At 45.6% G+C, this 18,384-nt stretch overlaps 1 protein-coding gene across 3 annotated transcripts in view; it reads right to left on the bottom strand.

Moving 5' to 3' along the window:
- The window catches only part of RGS6 (regulator of G protein signaling 6), a 281,414-nt gene that overhangs the window by 16,192 nt on the left and 246,838 nt on the right, over nt 1-18,384 (bottom strand). For 2 of the 3 annotated variants that reach the window (XM_040601639.1, XM_040601640.1), the window contains exon 16: nt 10,074-10,163. In XM_040601639.1, coding sequence (XP_040457573.1) covers nt 10,074-10,163 — 90 coding nt within the window. Of the gene's footprint in view, nt 1-2,208; nt 2,263-10,073; nt 10,164-18,384 lie in introns of all 3 variants that reach the window. The other variant, XM_040601641.1, reaches the window with a different exon arrangement.

The raw sequence follows: 18,384 nt of genomic DNA on the forward strand, positions 1-18,384 counted from the left end.
TATTGCTCCACTCTTACACAGTCGGGGAACTGCAGTGCCTTTTGGAGAACTGGAGCATGCAGAATTAACTTCGTCTTAATTTAGTCCCCTGAGTATGCCGTAAAGTTACCACTTTGGTAATGCTGTCTTCTGAGGACATTATGATGTGTCAACATAGCGACTGTTTTCTCATCTGATGGTAGTGACAAAATGCCATAATGCAAAGTATAAAAAATCCAGACCCCTTCTAGTTCTGGTAGCTACCATGCCATCAGAGGATGACATTTTATATCTGCATTATGAAAAATGAAAGAAAATGTTTACAGTACACTAGCCATTAAGACAAGAATGAACTGAAGTGCTGACCAATCTACAACAATTTTCTTTACAGGTACTTCCATTATAATTCTACCATTCCCAACTAATCCTGTCAAGTTACTCTTCAAATCAATTGCAGGAGAAAAATCCGCCCTTGTCTGTGTTACTATAAACCCAGCCAATCTAGTAAAGTGAGAGTTACTCTTCTATGTATTTGGCAAATCTGCGACCAGAATTTACCACTTGGTGTAAATATTTCTGCATAGTTTGTTTTTTTTTTTAAAAAAAATCTTGCCTATTCCTTTTTCTGGCAGAATCTTAGAAAGTAGTAAATATGCAGATGGGCACAGTGATATATTTTGTATCAACATATTTTAAATGTGTGCATATGCATTAGCTATATAAATACATTCCCCAGGAAGTCTGCCAGTGGATATACTGCAAAGCTCTGCATGTTACATTTGGGTTTGCTTGTGCAGCAGCATGGCAGCATCAGAAAGAACCCCTCTAGGTTTATTTGCTCTACAACAGCTCACACTTACCTGCACGGTTCCCCCTTTTCTATCTGTATGTACAAATGTTTTATCTTTATATGACATGTGTACATATATAATGTGTATATAAATATACATACATACACACACAAATGCAAGCATATGTACTGTATATACACATAGTCCAATGACTTAATTATAAAGCTGTTATAAAGCCCTAACAAGGTCTTTGAACTTTCTATGAAATATTGTTCCGTACAGTGGTTTCTATGGGAATAAACCACTTGACGACCCCCTGCTGTCCCAGTATCACCTTATAACTAATGATGGGCGATACATGAAGACCACAGCAGTATGCCAAAACCGTATGACATACCAAGTCAAAGTGTACTCGATACTGAGCAACACAAGAGAAATTCCCCACTGACCCAGTTGCTGCATCCTCAGCTCCAGCCCTCTCTTTGCTCTGGGTTACCGCATGCACACAGTCTGTCCCACCCTGTGCTGCCCAGTATGCCCGCTCCTCCACCTGCCTTGCAGCACCTGCCCCTGGTCCCGTCCCCTCCCCCTGCTCTCCCCTTTCTCTAGAAAATCTGCTGCACACGCAGATCCCTAAAAGCAAGTGGGAGGAGTGGGTCCTGCCCAGGCTCTGGGGTCCTGCCCTGGGGGCTGGAAAGAAGCAGCCCTGGCCAGTGCCCAACACTGCCCTGTGCTGCAGCATCCCTTCACAGCCAGATCAGCTTCCCCCACCTGGAAGGACTGGCTGGAGGCTGAAGACAGGTGAAGGACAAGAAAGCAGAGGACATCTGTCTGCTATCCTTGAGATCCCCCCACCCCCTTTATCTAAAAGGTTAAACAGTGTTGTGTTACTTGCTGTTACTGTGCTCCTTTTCTGGTATCAGTGTCATGAACAAGTCAAAGGATATCGCCCATCCCTATTTACATAAGCACTGGCAGACAGGGGTACAGAGGAGGAGGCTGCAGTGCTGTGGGTGGATATGTATGTGTATATACATACGGTATCATTAACCATGCACTACATAACCATATGGATACTGTTGCAATGGTGCTATGAGAACCATGCTCTTGTACTCCATTGCGCAAGGAAAAGCCACAACAAATACTGTAGTAGGAACACAACAAAAAGACAACCTTGTGTTTAAATCTAGACAAAAATCCATTTGCTTTTGCAGTGATGATAAGCTAGAATGAGCATTACGGAATTCTGCTTCCTGACCCATCCCCCACCCCGGCTTCTTTAAAGCTACTATTTAGATGAGCTACAGTATTAAAAAGAGAAGCTGTGAAGATGCTATTGCAAAAATAAAGGATGAAATAAAAAGTCAAGCATCCACATTTCTCCCAACTAAAAATGAAGTTCTGAGGAAAGGGAGGAGGGAAAAGAAAAGGAACTTACCATGCTGCGAGTGAACTTTTCTAGAGAAGTTCTACGACCTTGCCCATTCTCTGGCTTAACGCGGAAAAAAGTGGGGAGAAAAACATACAGAAAAAAACCCCTTCAGCTTAAATGCAGTTTTCCAAACCAGCAGCAAAATATAAGGAAGCAGCAAGGGGGGAAAGTTGTAAAAAAATGTAAGAAGCAGAAATCAATGTTTGCAACAGCAAACATAAGAAACCAAAACCCCTTGAAGAATGAGATGCCACTACTTTTACTCTTGGACAATGTCACCTTTTCTCCTGTGAGTTTTTTGAATGGTTCAAACAGGTCTGTGCATTGCTGTTTCTCACAGCTATTGGTATTGATTTCTTGTTCATTGGATTTTCCTTCTGTGGCTGTTTTGAGCTGGGACATCTGATTCTGGTTAACACCTGCCAAACAGCTGATTGGAGGCTCCCATTGCTTGCTTAGAGAGATGAAAAAGACCACAGTAACTTTTACAATATTAAAAAGCATTGTGTGAGCGAGTACAGCGCTGGAGGAAAACTACCACTGAACTCATTGCCAGGGAACCTGCACTACTCTATCTATCCAGAGAGTAGAAGCACATTTCCACTAAGTTTGGCTACATCAAAACACAAGACAGCACACGTATGTCTGTTGAAGGCTACGGAAAGATACAGGCAGATCTGGGGCACAGACACTTTTGTATCTGGAATATCGGACTATTCATATGCAAGAAGACATTCAACTTTACCGCGAGAAGACAAGTGCGTGCATCACGGCTTTACGTATCCCTGAGAAGGGTGCTCACTGCAGCGCTTCGTTTGGCACAAGGGAGATCTAATTGTCACTAACAAGGAAGAACTAAATAGTTTATTGGCATGTTTGCTTGAACATCTAATAGAAAAAGACCTGTTATAGAGAAGAGGAAAAACTCAGTAATATGAAACAAAGCTCACTGCAGTCTGTGGGTACTGCTGATTTTCAGGAGAGAAACTTATTTTAATGGGGTAAGCCAGTGAAATGGAGGTGATAAGTAAAACTGCAGTGAAGTGGATAAGAAGATACATACAAGGGAAAGCCACCGTAATGACGGTGCACGACAATGCACTGGGAACAAGCATTGCACTGGAGGTGCTCAGCAGAGGCGCCTGCCTGCCATATCTTCCACAGATTCAGCTGCAGTAACAACCCCCAGGACAAAGCACCAGTGCAAAAACCAGACAGAGAAGATGTAAGGAAGCCAAAAGCATATCTGATACATTGAGTGAGGACTGTGTAGGTGAGTCTAGGCAAAGGCTTTTGATTCTTCTGCATGCTCCTCACAGCTGCCAGAGCTCTCTGATGTCTACAAGGTTGTTTGAAGCATCCCAGGCAGAGATGGGGCTGATTCTCCTTGCTGTGTTGCCAGAGATGAGGCCAAAACATAAGGCCCTTTTAAGACAAGCAATATTCTTCGTCCAGAAGAGTAAAGCAGTCTCCCCACTTACAACCATTTGAGGAAGCCAAATCATCAGCCCTGATGTCCCAAAAGTGGTATCAAAAGTGAAAGCTAGAGGCACATTGGTTTAGCCAACACTGAGGATGAAGCCAAGGCCTCAGCGTGTACCAAGCAACAAAGCAGGCTTCCCGGCTGGTCGGGAGGCGAGAACGTACCCACTCCAATGCTCCCCAAAGGAGTGTTTACTCACGGGTTAGTTGCCTCTCCCTGTATGTGAGAGTAAAGGGAAAAGAAATGTCAGCCTCACTCTTCTGCTAGGTGTAACAGCAGTGTAAGTGGTCAGAGCATCACAGATCCCCTCCTTGAAGGAGCCTCGGAGGTGCCCCCACACCCCAAGGTAGCAGAGGTGACAGAAGGAGGCTGAAGCCCTGCCATCTTGGTTGAACGCATCATGGCCAGTGGCACTGAGGGCAGCAGTGCACAGCTGGGCAGTGGGTCTCCATGCTGGTCTCCTGCAGCAGCAGCAATACCTACTGGCAGCCAAATTAAAGGCACAATTCCACCCAGGAGAAGAAATACCTAGACAAAAGACAGTGTTCTGCAAGGCTCCCTAGGGGAGCAAGGCACTTGGAGTCTGCAGCATCGCAGCGCTGCGGGCTGGAAAATCAGCATCTGGCCCAACTGCATTTTCAAGTTTGGTGTGCACTCAAGGAAAATGAGAGTGAGCAGCTGAAAACAGGCCACACTGTGGCCCTGCACTGGCCATCAAAATTCAGTGTCTGGTTTTGCTGCCAGCAAGGTGATGCTGCTTCTTACCCAGCAGTAAGGCAGGATGGTGGTCTCTAAAGATGATGAGCACTTCGTTGGCGTGCCGAGAGCTCTGGTTACACAGGGAGCCACACACAAGGCTGTTCCCCTACAATGGCTGAAGACATGTGTGGGGAAGCAAGCAGGAGAGCACCGACGGTGTCTCACAGAAGTGCCCTGCAAGCACAGGCTGCAGCAACCCTGCACATTTGGCAGGGGGACAGCAGGCTGGTACCAGCTGGTTGTGTGGAAAGCTCATCACCATAGCATCCAGCTCTGAGTCAAAGCATGACATTTTCTAGTAAAATAAAAAGCAGCTGAGGCAGGCTGGCTGTGGAGTGATGAGCCGGCTTGAGCAGTTTTAATGCCAGTGGGCGTGGGTGTTGGCTGCTCGGCTCCAGCTCCTCCTGCCTGCTTGCCTACAGACCGTGTGGCTGGCAGCCTGCTGCAGAGGCAACCACCTGCCTGCATCCCTCCAGCGTGGCGCGGAGGTGTGGGGGCTGCCTTGCACAGCAGAGGAAGGAAATTTTAAAATAAGAAAGTGGGGGGAAAAAAAAAGAAACTGAGTCAGACCCTTCTCAGTCCTGTGAACAGTCCCGGGGCCCTGTGCAGGGAGTGTCTGAGAAGGCTATGGACCCCAGAGCCATGCCTGCTGCAGCATCACAGCAGCATCTGCACAAACACACTGAGTGCAAAGGGCAAAGCCAGAGAAACACATGTGCATGCCAGGTCAGGCAGTCCTCCTACGTGTAAAAAAAGGGCATCTTTGCCAGTAAATACATGAACAAACCCTACCAGCTAATGTCAAAGGACATGTGCATTCGGATAAAGTATGAAACAACTACCCCCAGTGGAGATTAAAACCTCTCAGCCCAGGTAGGTGCAAAAAAATAGATCTCGCCACTTAGGAGTCATTCACTAATTATTGACTCTCTCCTCCAAATCTTTCTTATTTTCATGATTAATTATTTAGCCAGCCATCCAAATTTTAAGCTCCTTTGTGTAGATTCTGCTGGCCTAGAGCAGTGTGAGTAGAATAAACTTATGAAAACCAGCTGACACTGATTATTAATAATAATTATGAGGAAATTGCTCAGCATCTTTACAACGTTCAAGCCAAGTCCTGCCACTGAAGCAAACCGGTTATGTGTGCCCTGGTGGGACTGAGACAGGGACAGAATCTGCAGGAGGAATCTTCCTGGGCAATATAAAGCAGTTAGAACAGAAGGTCTGGATAAAAGCAATGCTGCAAAAGGTGCATGCTGAAAATGAAGTCTGTCCCTCGTGGCATGAAGCTCCTAGCCATTGCCTTGCTGACACTTTCTGCCAGGGATCTGAAAGAAATAGGAAAATACATCCAAAAGTTTGGTCTTCTGAACTGCAGGCCTGAAAAAATCTCTCCCTCTCTCCTTCTCCTCATCTCAGGATTAATTTTGTTGGCTACCGAATCTTTTTTCGGTATGAGACTTTGGGGCTTGGGGTGGGGTTTTTTGAACTTTAACTTGGTGAAAACCATGTGTTCCAGAGGGAATAGTGTCAGAGGAAAACAAAGGATGATCACTTCCCAGACCCTGGCTCAGGAAAAGTCCAAGAGCACATCCCAGGCTTCTCAGGCAGTCACGTACACCTGTCCAAAGCGAGAAAGCAAAGGGCATGCAGAGTGCTACCACATGGCTGTAACAGTATTTTGCATCTGATTTGTGTCCTTTTGCACAGGACCACAGAGACTCACCCTTCTCTGAACCAGCTGGAGAGGAAAACGATGCTTTAAACCAAGCAAATACGAATCTGCTCTTCGCCTGGTGTGATGGGACTCACTCCTGTGGCTTTGCAGCCTGTCTGCACTGCAGCTGTGGCTGCCTTTCTGGGATGCTTCCCTGCCTGAAGGCAGGGCTGGACAGTGCGAAGCCACCCTGTGCCAGGCTGACATGAATGCTGGCGCCATGACAGCTCGGCTGCCACTTCAGCTAACATGGAGATGCCCACCAACGTCATCGTTTCACCTTGATGGGGAGTAATGGAAAGTGTGTTGAGGTCTTTCCTGTTTCTTTCTCTCCCTTCTCCTCAAAAATAACTAGCAGAGCACATGTCTGGCTGCTGCTTCACCGTTAACAAAGCTCCTGTGCACCCCCACCCCTTTCCATGGCGCACTAACTAATCTATGCTGCTCTTTCCCCAGGGAATAAACCCCTGCTCTGCAGCTAAGTCACCCAGCCCAACTGCCTTCTTGCCTCCAGCAAGGAGGTTTGTCATGGCACTCATTCTAACATGAGGGTCACTGCCATCTAAGAACCTCCAGCCACCATTTTGGCTACCGTGGAAGAGGGCTGGGGGTGGGCAGTGGCGATTACCTGCCAGGATGTGTCTATCAGCAGAAACAGAAGCAGGTTGACACTTGACTGCACAGCACAAGTACGGTGTGTTGCACAGATAGACAAATAAAATACAGTGAGCTGGGTGGGGATCTCAGCACCATCCAGCCCTTCACTGCTGAGCTGGCCGCTTTCAGCAGCCCTGGAACTTCTACCTGCTGCAGGGGGAAAGCTGGGCATGGAGGCACAGAGCTCAAATCGGGCTGGGTGTGCAGCCATTCCTCCTGAGGACAGGGCTCTGCCCTCATCCCTCCTCTTCTCCAGCCTGGCAGGGGAGGAGGACTTTGTGAGAGGCAGGGAGCTACACCCAGCTTTCTCCCTCTGCAGCTCACTGCTTCCAATCACACCCTTGCCGGAGGCCAACCTCATGTTCCCTGCTGAGCACCATGAATCTGCAGGATTGAGGCCAATATGACTGTGGTTATTTGTAATAATGACACTGGGAAGAACTGAGAAAAAAAATCTAAAATGGATTAACAAAGTATGTATGCCTGGTCTGTATGCAGCCTATGTTCAACTGTCTTGCATCAGTTAGTGGTGTGAACAATATGTTCCTTTTATCCTCCCTGGTCCCCCACATAATGCTGTCATTGCATCTCCGTCCTGACCCATAACTTCTCCCTCCCCTCCATTACTGCACTCCCAGAGCAGGGAGGGGAAGCTCCCACATCTGTGGTTATTGTATGGTGTGGAAAAAATGTAACTCTCCAAACTTACAATATCTTACAAATCTCAAAAATGTCAAGCGTGTTTTGAGGCACTAATCAAGCCTTGCCACCTCTCCACTGTTATATAATAGCAGGTCACTATTATTATTCACATTCAACAGAGAAGAGGATACAAGACAGGCAAAGCTGAACCTTCTTTTCCCCAAGGTCACAAAGGAAAGTGGGGGAACCAGGGGAAGCACACGGATCTTGTGGCTCCCAGTCTTGTACTCTAGCCACACAGTCTACCCTTCCCTTTTTCCTGCCCTCTCAGCTTGCCACAGCACAGTGCTGGACAGCAAAAGATCCCAAATGACGTAAACTTATCCACAAAATATTCATGTGTGAATGTGAAGCCATTGAAACGTTAATGTACTTTGTGCAAGCAACTCTTTTAGCTCAAGTCCATTGTGCTGTGCTTCTGACAGAACCTATTTTCAGTAATAAAAGTAAGGCTACGTCATATTGGTGTGGTATACCGGCACATTAGGATAATGTCTTTGGGGGCAAGACATACTCATGCCCCAGAGACAGGTACTCATCAAATCTTAAAACAGCTGCAGTGAATTTCTACTCACATCGGTGAATCCAGGACTTGTATGCAGGCTCTAAACCAAATCCTCCATCCACGTAGCTCTGATATGCCACTGGTTTTCTCTTTTCCTTCTCTCTGCTTTCCAGCTATTTAGAGGAATTTTAAAGGGATGCCTCTCAAAGTTGCACCAAAGGTACTAAAGGTTTACCATGTAGCTTGGTGTACAGAAACGTCATGTTCTTTCTGTCAGCATCTCTGTACCTACATTGTTTCTGAAATATTCACTTGCCCGACACAACGCAACATGATTGCAAAGAGCTTTACAGATTCTGGAGAAACATCAACTCCACTCCCACATCGTGTGAAGCTGGTGAACAACACATCTGCACAGATCTACTCCTGACTTTTTTGTGCCTTGCTATGCTCACTTGTGCACCCACAGCTCTTTCTGAAAGAAACTTGATTCTTACTTTCAGGGCTGTGTTAACATGACACCAAAACCTGCTCTTCCAGCATTTGCAGGGGGATGAGGATGTCATGCTGACACATCCAGGGCTTGATCTGACAGCAAACAAGGACTGCAAAAAGAAAAAAACACCTCCGGTTTGAATAGGCTCAGCTGGGAGGAGAAAACTCTCCCGCTTTTAAGCACATAGACCCTCAGGTGTTCAGTGAAGACTTGGGGGCAGATGGAACCATAAGCTGATAGGGATAGGAAGGCAGCACAGCATTTTATGCTTTATACCATCAGAAGACTTTGCCTTTTACCTCTTTCTTTCCCCACAGCCTCATAACTCCAAGTCAGATCTAACCTTTCCAAATGTAAGCAGCACTGGTTTATGCTGTCTAAAACCAGACGTTTTGAAATGTAAGGCTGACTGCTGCCCTCCATTACCTTCCCCTAATCCACCTGCCAGTAGTCCTGGGCACAGCAGACAGAGGGGTTTGTCTCCTTTTGTCACCATATGTGTGCTCTTAGGGCACACAGTAACAATAAGGACAAAAATACTAGTGGGATTTCATTGTATTGTGTCGATGCAATGTAATTTGGCAACACACAGAGAATGCAGCAGAAAAACAGCAGGGAAGATGGTGATGGGAAACCACACGCTCAGGCTGCAGGAGTCAGGAGTCAGTTTATGCACAGCCCTGGAAGCCAAATGTAAGTGGGACACTTACACGTGTACATGCATGCACATGCACACAGACACATAGACCTATGGGAACTAGTCAGAAGGTGCAGCAAGCAGCTGAACACAGCCACAAATGCAGAGATCAGTAGCTTACCTCCCAGCCCCCTCAGAAAGAAGGGACGCTTGGACAGGAGCCGTCGTTAACTTTACGTAACCACTCCTTTGCTACCCTGAACTGGGGGTTCCTGGCAGGAACATGGTGCTGGCAGAGCACATGCAGGTACTAAAAAGGCTAAGAGCTCAAACCCAGCTCTCCTGTGAGATAATGTGGCTGGAATTCTTGATTACTGCATAGGTTGCAATTATTTCTTGTCTCCAAGGAAAAGGAAACATCTCTGGGGAGCCAAAAGCAAGGGAAAGGGAGAAAAAGAGCATGGGAATCACTGCAGGGGGAGTTCCATAGGTAAGGCATCCAGAGGGAAGATCACATGGTGAGGCCAGGGAGGTAAAAACCGGAATGGGTGAAACTTGCACCAGTAATGAATAGATTGATGAGTTCTGTTTCTCATACCAGACACCATATTTGTCATAAGGATGAGGCAATACAATTTTAATTGCCTGCACTGAGTTTTGAAGACAGCTGTGCAAGACATTTTTCCATATTATTTTTACCTTGAGTCACCATGTTTTCCCCAAAACTCAGGCTGAGGCTGTGCATACAGATGCCATACCATGTGCCCCCAGTGAAGAAAACAGAAGTGCTCATTCCTTTCTTAAATAAAGGGGGGGAAAGGAAATAATATTTTAATTTTCACACTAGCAGCAAGCAGCAGGCGAGAATCAAGAGGTGCTAAGCGATGCAAGCATGTCCTTTCCAACAGATACCTTCTTCTTCGCCAGCAATAAGTCCTGGTAAGCATTGGAACGGAGGAAGCGCGCATAGCTGTCACTCTTCATCAGCTTGTAAATGTGCTCCTGTGGGATGGGAGGAAATGAAAGACAGAGAATTGTTATCAAACCTCATTTAGACATCACAGGGATTTAAAACACAGTGAATTAGAAGGAAGAGTGACTGATCAAAGTTCTAATTAAGTCTGCTATTATTGATTATCTGTATTGTGGTAGTGTACAGGAGGTCCATCCTGGGGCAGGACCCTGCTGTGCCTGGGGCTCTGTGAACACAAACCAAAGAGATGGCCCTCACCCCAAAGGCTGGCACACATTATTCAGTAATCAGTGTTATCCTGTAAAGATTCTGAAGTTCCCAGATTATAAGCAGGTGTCTAGCCAGGCCGAAACTACTGGGATGTCTCAAGAAGGAAAAAATAAACAGCAGAAATTGTCCCACAGATTAGGTTCCATTTTACTACTCACAGATACTTGAGCTATCACCCAGCACTCCCATGCTGTTCATGGAATGGAACACATACTTGGACAGGTTTCATCTCCACTTAAAACACATACTTAAAGCAAGCCAACCTGTTAACATCCTGAAAAAGCCTCTGCCTCTGGTGACTATGCAGGGCGGTTTGTGACTAGCTCTGATGTGGACGGCTACACTGCATGTATAAAGTCATGCCAGATGAATCTCTCCTATAGGGTCTTTTTTTCTCCTAGCAAGTCTGTTACCAGTTTGTTCTGAGAGCACTTACTACGTTCATCTTCGAACTTAAAAAGCGGTGTTTCATTGCAGCAGAACTTAATGCCTACCACTTTCCAGCTTCCTTGCTTAGTTTGACTTTCCTGCTGAGAATCCCTGAACAGAGTCAGCTCTTATTCTAATTATCCCTGGATTTGTAATAGATATTATCCCAAACACCAAGAGAATCAAATCAAAACACTTTGACCAAATAAAGACTGAGAACACACTAAAGGGACTTAAGAGAAAAACAGGCATCCTGGACATTTCTCTTAGACTTTGTCCAAGGAAGCACTTTTATAGAGTTAATGAGAAATTTTATCTATACTGATTTATACAACGTGAAATACTCTTTCCTGCCCTAAAGCCATTGCACATGAAACTTCAGACGAGCCAAACCAGACTGAAGTCGCATAGCTTATTTCACAGTGTTAACAAGCCAAGCAGAATTCCCTTATCTTCACCATCACGGGTAATTAGTGATGACCTGTCTATATGCAGAAGAACTGCTTAATTCAGCTTTCTTGCACTATTTGGTGTAGTCCTAAGAGGGGCATAACTGCCACTGGTTTTCCTACCACACAGCATAAATGTATCCTTTGAGCTACAACCTGGTGTAGAACAATTTTTACTGATCAATTTCCATACTTGCTTTTAAACCTCACCGATCCTTATTTGTGTAGCACTACCTATCTGAAGGACAGCACAAGATTTTGCAATAGAAATGCTCATATAAAGCCATTTAGCAACTGTCACCCTTCCTTGCTGCAGAAAAAAAACAAGGGAGGGCACAGGTTCATACTCTCACCTACAGCACTGCCATGAGATTTTACTTTCAGCTGTGGGACATTTGTTCTATTTATTCAGGGCAGAAGGAGCCAAGTACGCACTAAGACAAGAAAAGGGAAAACAATGGCACATCATGGATATGGCCATGAAAAAGTTTCTGTTTCCTTGGTGTGAGCAAGGATTTTCAACAAACTTGGGATTCAGTTGATTTAAACCCAAGCACATTGCAACCAGTTCACCTGTACTGTTACCTCTTAAGGTTTCTCAAGGAGACTCCATGTCCTCCTAATGAGTTCTTCATAATTACCTGGGGAAAAAAAACCCCCACCCAACTATATACCTAAAAGTCCTTTTCCTTCTTCTTCCAGGACCATGAGGAGATTGATGAGTAAGTGGGACAACCAGTCTGTAGCCCATCAACAGTAAAGGTCTCCAGAGCACCCCTCCTCTTGTTGGTCCTCCCTCGCAGCACCCAGTACAGCAGGGTGCTGGTGGGAGGGGGTGCTGAGGTGGGCAGGAAGGTGCTGTGGGGCTGAGGTAAGGTGGTGGGTGACGGGTATTTTGATTAACATTTTGATAGACATATGTTTCGGGTTTTTTTTACTGTCTCTGGACTCCAAATGGTTTCTTTACCTGTGGTCAGACAACTGGGTATGCTCTGAAAAACAATAACATTTTGGGGAAATAACATTAATTGCCGTGCAGACAGATGACATGAACTGTTTGTAGGCAAAGGAGAACACACCAGGCTGGCCACACAATCCATTGGCATGCCAGCCACAGCTATCATTCTTGCTTGTGTCAAGATGACTTCATGTTTTTGACCTTAAAACAGTATAAACTCAATATCTGCCTGTGGGAAGGAGGAAAAATTACTTCGATCCTGAGATTAAATAAACCACAAGCCGACTTCTTAACTGAAGCCTTTCCCTGAAAAACAGCGCTATTGCACACCCACAGCCCACCTGCCACTGCGGTTAGCTGATTGGTATGAAGCACTTTCTCTGCTTTTCATATCTTGGAATCACTGAACAGCAACACCGCTACCTTTCAGCTGTTCACCAAAGATATAATCAGAGAATAACTATTCCTAGGCTTTGAATGCTAATGAAGAAAGAAGGCTGGGCATAGGGAAAGGGAGGGATATGCATAGCTTCAGAAGCACCTCTTACTGCTTAATTGCAAGAATTCAAAGGGCTTGCTTTGAAGAAGCTCTGGACTGGAGGCACGAATGATACATTGATCATTTATTTTACAGCACTGCATTTCTGAAGCACCTACTGGAAGTCTGAGCCAGTAGCTCAGGTCAGCAAAGACTGCCTTCCAATTTGCAACAGTACAGGACAGCTCACATTGCTGTAGCCAAAATCCCCGCTGAGACTGCACCATGAAGGTTCCTGCTAAAATTGTGGCTGCAGTATGTGTTCAGCCCAGTTACACAACAAATCTAGCCGCAGGGCAGGAAATGCCAGTGGCTAGGACATTTGTTTTGATCTTTAGCCTACTCTGTTCTTCACCACCAAGCTATTTTCTGCTATACTTTCTAGAATCTGCAGCTTTCTAGGGAGAACTTACAGGTAGCATTTAGCAGCAACTCATTTCATAAATACATACAAACCTTCTGGAAGTCTAGCAATTGAGCCCATTCTTCTGCAGAAGCCTGAGCAATGAGCAGCGTATCAACAGAGGTATGTGCAAAGATTTAACTGTTCTGTGCACCTTGTGTGAATTGTTTTGTCCCCCTCTATAACAGATTTTTAACTCAGTTTGGATCACTGTAACCCATTGGTCTCTCACTTCTTATTCTCCCCAGCGGCTGCTTTTGTTCCTCCTATCACATGGTGGACAGCAAGCACAACCTCACAAAAGACTGAAATCTCCAGCTGCAGCCAGCATCTCTAGTGATGCACTTAATACACATGACCACTCCCTGACATACCTGACACTGCTGGCAAGAAATTGGAGCCTTCCCATCCTTATGCTGAAAGAACTCTGCATTTTGTAAAGTTGTTTATTACAGGGTAACAAGCTCCTTATTACTGGCTACCTGAATACACAAAGCAAATGCACTACCTGTGTAATTTTTAACAATGCAGCTGCAGCTCTGGACATCACAGCCTCTTGCACTGTCTGGCCAGAATTATCACTGCGACATTTCTTTGCAGGTACCATGGGAAGTTCCTATGCCACATCTGCACAACAGCAGGAGAAACATTTCATCTAGCCAATGCTGCATCTCCCAGCCATTTCTGGGTATCACTTCCCAGGTAAGGCTCAGACTCCCAGCTCCCTGCTCTAGCCTTAAGACAGCAATCCTTTAGGGAGTTACATTGCAAAACCAAAAAATTTAAAGCAACCGCCTAGCAAAATTGCCCAAGTGATCTATTAAACCATTAAACAAGGTAGCATTCTGCTTCTAAAGCCAGATTTCTAAAGCAGACAAAAAATTGGCCAGCAGTTGAAAGGCATCACGCATCCCACTGGTCTCCCCTGCAGCCTTGCCAGCTATCTCTGAGCACCAAGCTGCCATCTCAGGCCACTGTGGTGGCAGCTGGGAATGGAGACAGTGACTTGACATGTGCGAGCAAGCCCAGGTGAACTGGCTTTTTGAGCTGACTGGTCACTTAGTCCCTCACACAGTGTGCTGTTGATGAGTGCTGGCTGTACAGATGCTCCCCTACGAAGATGGATGCACATTTGGAAATGTCAGTCTATCATGGAGAGTGACAAAATAACCTGCTTTTGTAATTATAGTGGGTTTCATCTCCAGGAAGCAAACAATTCCCTTACAAGACTCTTGCAAGCAAAGTAGGTTTGCTGTCAAACATCCCCAGAACTGTTGTTCCCCAGATCCTCAACCAAGGCAACAGAGGCAATGGGGTCTGCATGCATCTCTTCTTGAGAAAAAGGCAGGCCCCCTTTTGTGTTTTGTGCACCTGAATCACATGTCCTCCATGGTGGGAAGAACTACGCAGCAGTCCTGAGGGCTATCCAGCTTCATTGTGCGTCTCTCTACCACCTAGGCTTGTGTCATGACAGCTATGCTTCAGACAGCATAACCATTCCACTTATCATCACCATTGCATGATATAAAAGAGAACAAACAGTAAATTTTAAAGGGGAAAATCTTGTCACTTCTGTGAATTAGAAAACAATCGAGCCAGCCCGGTAAATCACAAAAAAATCATTTTCTACAGTCACACAAAACCAAGAGGAAATCCCGCCCCTGACAACTGACAGCTTAAGTGCAGGGAAATAAACCCTGATAAGGTTCAGCGTCTCTTGGCTGTTTTCCTTCCAGAAGCTCTATCTTTGGAAAGAGATGAAGGACAAGCTCTGTAAATTTTCTTGACAAGAGGGGAAAGGGGGAGGAAAAGAAAAAAGGAAGTTTGCAATCCAGATTGGACTGTGGGAGGTGGTTAAGATAGCAGAAACTGTCTCAGAGCTGCACCTGTTTCAAATCAATGTGCTGCAATGTGATCTCAGGTCTCTCTCTCTGCCCTTCCAGTCAAAGCACAGTGACCCTGAGGAGGGCACAGGTGGCAGCCAAGAAGGACCTTGGGAACACTTGAGAAATACGTGGGGAAAAACCTGAATGATAAAAAAATGATGACACCTGACTTGCACAAAACACCCTGGTAGATCTCAGGAATTGTGTTCTCTGTTGAGAATATTTCTTTTTAGCAGAAAATCTCGGTTCTTTCCTCTGAATTGTGTATATGAGACAAGAGGAACGTTGGTAGTTAAACATCCATTTCTAATCCTACTTGTATCTTACCCACTGTGACATTTTGTGCCAGGCTTGAAACTTTGGGGGGGCTGTGAGGGCCAAGCACAACATTATGACCTTTGAACACCAGAAAGACCTTAACTTTTAACTTGCTGACAGCAAATTTTGCCTGTTTGTGCCTAAACACAGCCGTAAGCTTTAGATGACAAAGGGAAATAGGGGGGAAATGCAAATTCTTCGCTTGTTTCAAGAACAAGTTTTCCATTTCCATTTTCCATTCCCATTCCCCGTTCTGGGGAGCTTACACTATCGGCTAGATAGCTGTTGAGATCCACTTGAGCCCCAAGAATCCACTCTGCCCTTCATAAATTGGTCAGAAACCTCCTTGCTGTAGCTATCCCACTTACACCTTTTGGGTTGTTTTGGAGCACCTCTTCACCCCGTCACCAACACCTGGTATTAGACTAGTCAGAGCTGATCTGGAGACCCCTTTGCATTGCAAATGTGTGAACACCAGCAGCCACCCCTCTGGCCAACTGCAAGGGAGATTTGCAGAACGTCAAATGAATCCATTAGAGAAAAAGCCCACAAGCAATGTAAAGCAGGTAGATTAAACAACTAAATAAATAACAGCAAACTGCAATGAACGTTAATGTTTGTTCTACCTGTACGCTGGGCACTGGGGGGGAATTTACTGCAGATTTGCACATGACAGAGCAGTGCCTCAGTGAATGCCTTGTGGCCTTTTCTGGAAGGATGGTAGCAGATGTCAGCTGAGGACCTGCCCAGGGTTTGCTTTTGGAAAAGCTGTCTCTATAGAACAAAGAGGATGTGGGAAGGAATGATCAGGGAGATGCTTTTCTGAGCACACAGTGTGCAATTGCTGCACCTTCCAATTAGACTTGGCAGCAGACTAATGCCTTTCTGTCAGCACCTCTACTCTGCACAGACATCTGCGGCAGAGGAGCTGAGGTCAACCCCTGTGCCAGCATGCACACATACTGCAGTCAGTAAAACCTACCTGCTACCCAGGGGCTGCTGGAGACATATTCTATTCACTCTGTCACACTCCTCCCAGCCCACCCTCCGGAATCCTGCCTGACCAGCAGGACCCCCTACCACACCACCACCAGGATCTTCCTAAAAGCCATGGGAAGGAAAGAGACCTACTCCTCCTCAGCAGTTACTTGTGCCAACTGAATGCAACAGTTTTTAGGAGCAATTATGATCAACTGCCATTCAGTCTAACTGACGATGCTGAAATGCACTTTAGAGAAAGCAGGAAAAAATGCTGCATCAGCTCTGGAAGCTGAAGTAGTTGGTAGCAGGCACGGTTGAGATGAGGCAAGCAGTGAAAAAGCTGCAGAAAAGACCTTCACCCTTGCCCTGACTGAACCTGATGGGAAAACACCGAGGGGGGTGGGGGTGGGGGCGGGGGCAGGGAAACACAGGGATTTTATTCTAATTCCCCTTAATGTCTCCACATCCCCACTAAGAATGCCTCTGGATCCGCTTATTCCGGTCCCTGCATTTAAGATTTTACTCTTCTCCAAAATGCTGTACTGCCTGCTTTGAGCTGACTGCATACATTAACCAGGGAGAACCCTCTTCCCAAAGCCTTACTGGTACATGACAGTACTCCTGTCTGGCAGGATGAGGGATAAACGGTTGCCCCAGCTGCTTCAGGACTGCTAGGCTTTCCTTGATTTATAGTTTAGAAAAGAAATGTTTCAGGTTGGTTAATGGCACATAAGGGTCTTGGCCTGAGCATGAATTGCTCTAGAAAATCTGAGCAATATCTTTTTGGGTGACACAACAATTTACACCCACAGTTTAACTGGTGCTTTTTCTTCACGCTCAACCAAGTTGTTTTTGCTACAAAGGAAAAAAAAAAAAAAAGAATAATTATACGGTAATATAGACTAACCTCTCTGCTAAACTAAAAAAAAAAACCCATAAAACCTCTTTTCAGGCCACAAATGAAATTACACCGAGCTGAAGGCACAGGAACGTAAGAAAGCTTTAGCAGGAGGGATAACTGTAAGCAATGAGAACTCGTTTTGAGTAATACACAGAAATCCTTTGTTTAGCCCTGTAGATACATAGCTGGAAACACAATGTAAATCTTTTGTGGGAAAGTGCATTGATAAAAGTAACACATACATTTAGCTTTGGCTTCTCTGTAAATTGATGAGACAACTAGTTTGCTTCATACTTTCAAATACAGAAATGGGAAGGCAGAGCTGCCAGGGGGCCCACGGCAGGAGGAGTGTGGAGGACTACAGAGGTGAAGGGTTGTTGAGCGGTGTGCTGTTAAGGGGTCAGCCTGGTACTGCAGGAGGATTTAGTCCTAAATATAGCAAGGGCTATCCTGGGAGACAAGAGTGGGCTGCCGGGAGTCTAAGGCCATATGAGCAGCTTTAGGTTTTGAGAACAACGATCATGGCTAAGAGGCTGATTCTTTCAATATGGGCCAAATCCTGGCTACTGGCAAAAAGCCAAAGTGAACAGGTTTTTCCTGGGAGGAGGGGACAACCTCATGTAGCATTTGGGAGACTGGCATCTTTTTTCCAAACAATACAATATCTAGGAGTTGCAGCAATGAAGACGGGGGTTTTCACTCTGATAGATTTTGTGGTATAGCTATGATATTTAACTACTTAAATTTTTGGTCAACACCCTGACACTTGCAGGGCTCTCTGCAGCTTCTTCTTTCTGTTTTCTCTGGAGACAATCCTGCCAAAAACCTGAGTTGTACCATGGAGAGGAACACGCAGAATCCCTACACAGCAGAAAGGAAATTCTGTTGTACTGGGGCAGTCTGTATCCCATAGGACAAAGCATATAGCTTCTGAGTAAATGTGGCTATGCTGAGATAGGGACCACCAGCCCTGCTTTGATGTCTATCTACAGAATATGTGCTGGATACATAAATAGCCTTCCATGCTTCATCAGCATTTTGGCTGTAAGGTATGTGCTGCTGTATCACCTTGGATTGCCTTTAAGTGATTGAGCTCAAGCTCTTGGAGTCCATGCTA

Source organism: Falco naumanni, chromosome 7, assembly GCF_017639655.2.
Source record: "Falco naumanni isolate bFalNau1 chromosome 7, bFalNau1.pat, whole genome shotgun sequence".
Lineage (NCBI taxonomy): Eukaryota > Metazoa > Chordata > Aves > Falconiformes > Falconidae > Falco > Falco naumanni.